General features: G+C 44.6%; 1 protein-coding gene across 1 annotated transcript; it reads right to left on the bottom strand.

The window, feature by feature from the left end:
- Positions 1-1,379: 1,379 nt before the first annotated feature.
- Positions 1,380-4,084, bottom strand: brcc3 (BRCA1/BRCA2-containing complex, subunit 3). Its single transcript, XM_086170774.1, has one exon. The coding sequence runs from the start codon at positions 4,023-4,025 to the stop codon at positions 3,243-3,245; it is 783 nt and encodes a 260-aa protein (XP_086026900.1). The 5' UTR covers positions 4,026-4,084; the 3' UTR covers positions 1,380-3,242.
- Between the last annotated feature and the right edge of the window lie 4,676 nt (positions 4,085-8,760).

Consider the following 8,760-nt stretch of genomic DNA (forward strand, 5'->3'; position numbering starts at 1 on the left):
ACCGTCCGAATGTCGCAGCAGAAATCGAGACCCATCAGACCAGGCGACGTTTTTCCAAACCTCTATTGTCCAATTTCGATGAGCTCGTGCAAATTGTAGCCTCAGTTTCCTGTTCTTAGCTGAAAGGAGTGGTCTTCTTCTGCTGCTGTAGCCCATCTGCCTCAGAGTTGGACGTCCTGTGCGTTCAGAGATGCTCTTCTGCCTACCTTGGTTGGAACGAGTGGTTATTTGAGCCACTGCTGCCTTTCTATCAGCTGGAACCAGTCTGGCCGTTCTCCTCTGACCTCTGGCATCAACAAGGCATTTCTGAACTGCCGCTCCTTGGATATTTCTTCTTTTTCAGACCATTCTCTGTAAACCCAAGAGATGGTTGTGCGTGAAAACCCCAGTAGATCAGCAGTTTCTGAAATACTCAGACCAGCCCTTCTGGCACCAACAACCATGCCCCGTTCAAAGTCACTCAAATCACCTTTCTTCCCCAAACTGATGCTCGGTTTGAACTGCAGGAGATCGTCTTGACCACGTCTACATGCCTAAATGCACTGAGTTGCCGCCATGTGATTGGCTGATAAGAAATTAAGTGTTAACGAGCGGTTGGACAGGTGTACCTAATAAAGTGTCCGGTAAGTGTATATAATCATGATATACAGAGCATCAAAATTATTTTTTTTTTTAAATCAAACCAAGCAAATGCATCTCTCACACAAAGAAAAAATAAAGTGAGATAAATAACTCTTTGAAGATGAATTTTCCACTCAAAAAGTGCCGACAGGAAACCCTTCATGCAGTTTGCAGACACTGACATAACTAGACAAGTCGCACGAGTGATCATTAACAACAGCTTTCTGGCTCAGTTTATCTTCTCATCGGAGGAATTCGCTCGATATTGTGTCGGTATATTTTTTCTTGAGGGCCTTATTTGGTTTTTCAAGCGTTGCCAGTTGATTCTCCAGGCAGGTGATAAATTCCTTCTTCTTCCATCTGCAGTTCCTGCAGTTCTTCCCTGTTCTTCATCAGGCGGAGCTTCTGGCTTGTGGTCCTGGTGTTTCCAGGTTCACAGATGTCAGCATCTGTAAGTCCACAGGTTCTGACTGGACAAAACTATCGTTCCAAGAAACAAACCTGAGAATCGCCGGATCTTTCCTCACTCCGAGAAGTTGTAAAAGAAAAAAAAAATCTGTAAAATCAGTCGTACTTCACAACTGCGCGTCACTTTACGTTGGTCTTTCGCGTAAAATTCCGATCAAATTTATTGACGTTTGCGGTCGTATCGTGACAAAATGTGTGGAAGATGACTTTTGCACGTGCTTTGGATCCGACTCGGTATGAACTCGAACACAAGGAAGTCAAAAACAGGAAAATCATGAAAAAACAAGAGCTTTAAAATGATGCAAAGCACTTTATTAGTATCGTATCACGATTGCAGCCTGCGTCTAACAGACGTGTTCATTTCCACCCAGTAGAACATTAATATCGAATATTAATATCAAGACGTTCCCTTTCCACCGGGATGATTAGTTTCAATGCGATTGTTGTGATTTTAATGGTGGTCATTCATTTCCGTCACTCCTCTTCGACCTTCTTCCACGTCGTTTTTGGTTTTCCTTTTGCTTCTTCACCGTTCGAGCAGCACGTCGTCTATCAACGGTTTTGTACGAACGCTTCATTTCGTAAAGTGATATTTGGTGTTCGATGGAAGCACTGGTTCTCCTTCGCCACTTATCCCTCGTTCAGGGTCGGCCGATCCCAGCTGTGATTGGTTCATCCTGGATCCAAAGGACCATGTCAGACACCCGAACATTCACTTGCCTATTTACATGTCATGCAAAGACATCCGAGCTGTTTGCAGATGGCGCTGTGGTGTAGTGAGAAGAGGTAACAGGTTGAGGAACATCTAGAGAGGTGGAAGTATGCTCTGGAGAGGAGAAGAATGAAGGTTAGTCAAAGATAGACAGAGCGTATGGGTGTGAATGAGAGGAACCCAGGTAGAACGGTGAGGCTACAGGGAGTGGAGATCGAGAAGTTGGAGGATTTCAGGTACTTGGGGTCAACAGTCCAGAGCGTAGGAGAGTGTGGAAAAGAGGTGAAGAGACGGTCCAAGCAGGTTGGAATGGGTGGAGAAAAGTGTCAGGGGTACCAAGAGATAGAAGAACATCAGCCAGAAGGAAAGGAAAGGTGGAGGAGACACTGGTGAGATGATCTACAAACACCGACAATGACCAAAAGACAGGAGGCAGAGCTGGAGGTTGCAGAGATGAAGATGTTGAGGTTCTCTTTGGGAGTGACCAGGATGGAGAGGATCGGGAATGAGTCCATCAGAGGAACAGCACATGTTAGATGTTTTGGAGAGAAGGTCAGAGATGGCTGGGTCATGGACAGAGGAGGGATAGTGAATGGATTGGTAGACGGATGCTGGAACTGGAAGTCTCGAGGAAGACCAAAGAGAAGATTGACGGACGTCGTGAGAGAGGATATGGAGGTCGTTGGTGTGAGAGAGGAGGATCCAGAGAATAGGGTTAGATGGAGTGGGTAGACTTGCTGTGGAGACCCCTAAAGGGAAAAGACCAAAGGAGAAGAATTTGTTACCCGGGTGCAAGACATGTATGACCGAGACCAAGTGACGACTGAGATGGTTTGGACATGAACACTCCTCTCTTCATCTCCAAACCAAAGTGAAGATCTGAGTAGAAGGTTGCTGAAGGAGGAGCTGTCAGACAGGAGGTCGAGAGGAAGACCAAAGAGAGGATAGACGGAAGTAGCGAGAGAGGATGTGAAGGTAGTTGGTGTGAGAGAGGACGATCCAGAGAATAGGGTTAGATGGAGAAGATGCATTAGCCGTTGAGACCCCTGAAGGGAAAAGCCCGAAGGAGAAGGAGAAGAAGAAGTTGTTACACGGGCGCAGGACATGTATGACCGAGACAAAGTGATGACCGAGATAGTTTGGACACGAACACTCCGCCGCGAAGAAGACAATGACATCCCAACCATTCACCCTGTCATGTAAAAATACAAATCATTCGTTCACACGTCATACAGCGATACAACCGTTCACTCAATCATTCATCCACGCAGAGAGTCCTCCTGTGGGACTCCAACCGGGGAGCTTGTCAGGAAGCAGCGCTCGACCACCGTTGCTGAATTGTCCCTTGCAAAATAAGCGACGGAGACGCTGAACTTTGCTCAAGCATTTAATAGCGGCTGGTCCAGTCCTGCCTGGAAGGAAGGCGGAGGTTCTCCACGGGTCACACGGAGCTCAGCTCCTGCAACAGACGCTCCTTCTCCCGCTGCAGCTGCGCGATGCTCTGCTTGTTCTGCTCCAGCCGGTCCTCCAACCACTGCAGCAGCGGCCCGCTCACCGCGGACATCTGGCTGCACAGGTTCTTGGTGAACACCGAGCCGTTGTGGATCTTGGTGACCGGGTCCAGGTGCGCCAGGCTGTGGATCTTGCGGTAGGTGTCCTGCTCCTCCTGGCAGAGGATCCGCGGCAGCTCCACGGCGGACTCCAGGCACACCTTGCCGATGGCGTCGCGGGGCACGACGTGCACGGGGATGTCGACGCGTTCGTACTCGGAGCCCTTCTGCATCTGCACCGACTGGAAGCAGGTGTACAACACCCGGCCGGTGCGGGTGTTCTTGTCCTCGATGAAGCAGGAGAAGATCAGGCCCACGAAGCCCTGGTCCAGCATCTGGTACATGGCCTGCGTCCGCACGTCGACGTGGGACGGCCACACGGTGATGTGCGGGTGGGAGTGGTACCAGCCGACCACCCGCATCGGCCTGCCGGTCGTGTCCGCCAGCCGCTCCGCCTCCGTGGACGCCGCGGACAGCTGCTCCGGCGAGATCTCCACCCGGTCCTTCCGCTTGTCCGAGCGCCGGAGGATGATGACGGAGTGGATGTGCACGATGCGCGTTAACTCCACTTCCCCGATGCACAAACCCATCACTTCCTCCTTCTCCGTGCTCAGGGCGTGATTCATGCACACCAGGAAGGCGTCCGACTCCAGGTGCACCGCGCTCACCGCCATGTTTTTAACCCGCCGGAGCCAAAACAACCGCGGCGTCTCTTCCGGGTTCCGCGTGTTACATTCAAATGGGTCCGCCTGACGTCACTTCCGCCTAGCAAAGGTTCCGCTTCACAACAACGATAACAACAACACCAACAATAAGAATAAGAATAAAACAACTTTATTTATCCCGAAGGAAATCGTTGTGCCAGAGTTTCAAGTAAAACATAACAATGATAAATAATAGTAGTAGAAATTGTATTAACAGTAAAAAAAAAAAGGGGGGGGGATAAGTAATACAAATAAAACTATTAAGTGTCAAAGTCAAGGCTATAAAGTGTTTTAAGGTCTTGAATAGCGAATGGAGCAACATCTCTTGTTTTGGCAAATTTATACAACAACAACAACCGAGGTTATTGGGAATATTTGAGAAATCGGGATTTGATTTGAGTGTTATTTATTCCTTTGGGATTGACTTTTCAGCAATTAATGAAGTGTTATTTACTCACATGATAAGATGTGAATTAATAAGGGGGGTTATAGGGTTGGGGCTTCAAGCATTTTTCTTTCCAGTAAATAGTTACTTGTTCACCTGAAATAATAATAATGATTATCATAGCGATAGTCATTGTCATCATCATCATGACATATATAATAAAGTGGGGTTTATTTTATCTACATAGGAGTTGACTTTTGAGTCATTAAGTGTTATTCATTAAAATGATTACAAATAATTGTAAATTGAACGTATTTTAAAGCAGGTGATTTGGAGAGTTTAAAGCATTTTCTTTTGAGAAACTATATGTTACTTGTTCAAATAATAATAATGATAATAATAACCATCATAATCATAATCATGATGACAATAATAATAACATATGTGATAAAACCATGTCTTAAGTGTCATTTATGCATTTGAGATTAATTCCAAGGCGGTTTATTCATTCCAACCCTAAGAATAACAATGACAACAATACATTGTAAATTGAGTGCATTTGATAAGAATATGAAAGACATCGATCAATCGGTTTAAAAAAAATGCCTGGAGTTAACAGTTGTTACTTATAATACTAATACTATACTACAATAATAATATTAAAAATAATAGCAACAACAACAACAATTATTATTATTATTATCATCATAATCAATATAATTATAATAATTTATGAAAGACATTTCAAATTTGGTGTTTATGGGTTCGATGATAGGATGCTTTTAAGGGATTTTCTTTCGTAATAGTAATACATTTTGTGTAACATATTTTAAACAAGGTTCCCATAAATTGTAATATATATGAGTTGTAAGTCGATAAAGTGATAATAATAGTAATCATTTCAACATCATTTTTAACCAAGTTTTATTTAGATTAATAAATTGTTACTTGTTCATTGATTTTTAAATCTACTTATTAGACTGTCACTGATCCACACATGAAAAGTCATTCTTTTCTCTAAAATCTCTATATTGTTCCAGATCCTTTATTTAGAATAAAAAAAATTTTTGGAGAAGATGATTTGGAGAAGAATTGATGAGGTCATGCTCTGAAGGAGTACCAGGAGACAGTGGTACGGTGTGCTGTAGGGGTAACAGAGAAGTTCAAGGTGGAGGTGGAACTCCATCAGGGATCAGCTCTGAGCCCCTTCTTGTTCGCAATGGTGATGGACAGGCTGACAGATGAGGTTAGACAGGAACCTCCATGGACCATGATGTTTGCAGATGACATTGTGATCTGTAGTGAGAGCAGACAACAGGTAGAGGAACATCTAGAGAGGTGGAGGTATGCTCTGGAAAGGAGAGGAATGGAAGTTAGTCGCAGCAAGACAGAATATATGTGTGTGAATGAGAGGAACTCGGGTGGAACGGTGAGGCTACAGGGAGTGGAGATCAAGAAGCTGGAGGATTTCAGGTACTTGGGGTCAACAGTCCAGAGCGTAGGAGAGTGTGGAGAAGAGATGAAGAGACGGTCCAAGCAGGTTGGAATGGGTGGAGAAAAGTGTCAGGGGTACCAAGAGATAGAAGAACATCAGCCAGAAGGAAAGGAAAGGTGTACAAGACAGTGGTGAGACCAGCGATGATGTTTGGACTAGAAACTGTTCCAATGACCAAAAGACAGCAAGCAGAACTAGAGGTTGCAGAGATGAAGATGTTGAGGTTCTCTTTGGGAGTGACCAGGATGGAGAGGATCAGGAATGAGTCCATCAGAGGAACAGCACATGTTAGATGTTTTGGAGAGAAGGTCAGAGATGGTTGGGTCATGGACAGAGGAAAGATAGTGAATATATTGGTAGATGGGAGCTGGAATTGGAGCTGCCAGGCAAGAGGTCTGGAGGAAGACCAAAGAGAAGATTTATGGACGTCGTGAGAGAAGATATGAAGGTAGTTGGTGTGAGAGAGGAGGATCCAGAGAATAGGGTTAGATGGAGAAAGTGGACTCGCTGTGGCGACACCTGAAAGGAAAAGCCGAAAGAAGAAGAAGAAGAAGAAGATGCTCTGAAGGAGTTTTGGGGACGTTGAATTCCTAATAAAAATGTAACCAAAGCCAAGCTGTGTGGAATCCTGGATGGACTCCCAACTGTTACTGTCAGTGCAAACACATGCAGGAGCTTCTTTGGAGACCCTGCATTGTCCTGCATTGTGATGGAGTGATCGGTTGTCCGGCCCAACATGGCGCACCAACAAGAGTGTTTGTCCCTGTGAATGACAGTGAATGATTTTCTGTATTTTCTAGCGAGAGAATGGTCGTATGTCTCCATATGTTGCCACGGTAACAGCTTTCATTTTAGCAGATTGTCTCACCAGCACATCCAGCATCGACCAGGGTCTCGCAAACTGGCCGCTAGACTTTCAAACTAACAGAGGTTGAAGGTAAATCCCGTTTTATCCGCCGTTCCCAACGATCGATTTTAAGAAGAAGCTTCCAGCTCCTGATGAGGTATTTTTACCGGAAATTGAGTTTTAACACGTGCAGCTAATTCCTCCATCTCTTCAAGGTATTTGATCCACAATAAACAAACGATAAACATTAAACTCTTGAGTGTAAATGCATGCAGATACAATCTACTGAGATTTAACAGCGTTAAAAACCTAAAATGTATAAATATTTGTTATTTGAACCTAGTAAGGAGCAGTTTTTCTGCACAAATATGCAAATATAGGATTTAAATCAAAAACACTTCACCTCAAGTTACACTTTAACGTGTTATTCTTTTAAAATCTCTCATTTCTGCTTCCGTTCGACACTTTCTCAGTCTGATTAGATGTGATATTTCCTGAGATTAGCACCGTGCACTGCGAAGCAAACACACACACACACACACACGAGCGCTAAAAGGACTTTTGCTTTTGCACTTCCCATGCTTGCAGAGTTGCACGGAATCCATGGCAACAATCGAATGTGATGAAACTGCCTGGTAATTCAAAGGGAGCCGTTTAAAGCGGTAAACAGCAAACACTTAATGAGGCCTCGCTCGCGCCGAGGAACGTGTTCCTTCGACGTCGGCGAGGGGATTTTCCGTGAGGTTTCCGGGGGGATTTCCAGCGCCTCGGGTCATTTTTTAGGTTTCAAACGTCGCAGTCATGAGTCCCGGGATTCGGAGGAACTTATCAAACTACGGAGGCGGGTGGCGAAATCGGGCGGCGGCTTCTTTCGGCCCTTCGGCTGTTTCTTGCCTCCTGTTTTCAGTCTGTGTTTCTGTTTTTGCACCAAAAACAAACAAACACGGTCGAATTGAGACCGAATTGCCGGTTTGAAACGCTCCGATCACGAAAACCGTTCGTGGAAGACGGGGAAAAGAACGTCTCCGACACATGTAACACAGGGAGATGCGGAGATTCAACGCTCTCACCTGTTGAGTGTTTCCACCCAAGTGTCTGCAGACGGATGCAGATGGATGTTGAAGGCTTTAGGACCCAGGCGGTGGAGAACACGTGGTTGATGCTCTCAGTGAGATGCTGCCTTCAAGTGCTGCAGGAATAATCGGTTTTTTCTTCGGTCGGACCTGGAAGTTACATTACATTACATTACATTGCATTTGGCAGACGCTTTTATCCAAAGCGACTTACAATAGAGGACATAAGGACTGCAGATACACTTGCAAATACAAGATGCACAGGAAATATACAGAACAGGAAGCTTGGGGTTTTTTTTTTTTTTTTTGCATAGCCTAACTTGCTGCCTAACCTGATCTGGGGCATCAGCGCAGTAAAAAGTCCTGAAAGAGAAAAGTTTTGACCTGTTTCTTGAAGGTTGAGAGAGATGATGCTGGTCTTGTTGCTTCCGGAAGTTTGTTCCACCACTGAGGTAGTAGAACTGAGAACAGTTTCGCCTGAGATCGCTTAGAGCGAGCAGAAGGTACTGCTAGTAGGTTTGTATTAGAGGAACGCAGCTCTCTGCCGGGAACATGAGGTCTTATCATTTTGGTCAGATATGTTGAGTTGAGTTTTTTTAGACATTTTTGCAGCAACATGTAAACGTATGTTTAATTTGCTGTTTTCCCTCTGAAATTAAAAAAAAAAAAAAATCATGAAAAATCATGAAAAAAAAAAAGTACTTGCATTCATGATTGTTCCAAATGGAAATTCGAAGCAAAAAAAAAAACAACAAAAAAACACATCAAATGTTATTTGTTTTAACACCTTTTTGGGCCACTTTAAAATAGCATCAAATCACATCCGGGCGCTTTTAGTAGCAAAATATGGCGTCCTTGTGTTTCAGAATCACAACAGTGTTTGTGGAATTTGTTTTCGCTGCAGC

This window comes from Fistularia commersonii, chromosome 23 (assembly GCF_037954325.1).
Source record: "Fistularia commersonii isolate RoL2024-O1a breed Wild chromosome 23, RoL_Fcom_v1.0, whole genome shotgun sequence".
Classification (NCBI taxonomy): domain Eukaryota; kingdom Metazoa; phylum Chordata; class Actinopteri; order Syngnathiformes; family Fistulariidae; genus Fistularia; species Fistularia commersonii.

Coding starts and splice junctions, on each gene's coding strand:
- brcc3 (XM_086170774.1), bottom strand. CDS start 4,025: ATGGCGGTGAGCGCGGTGCACCTGGAGTCGGACGCCTTCCTGGTGTGC.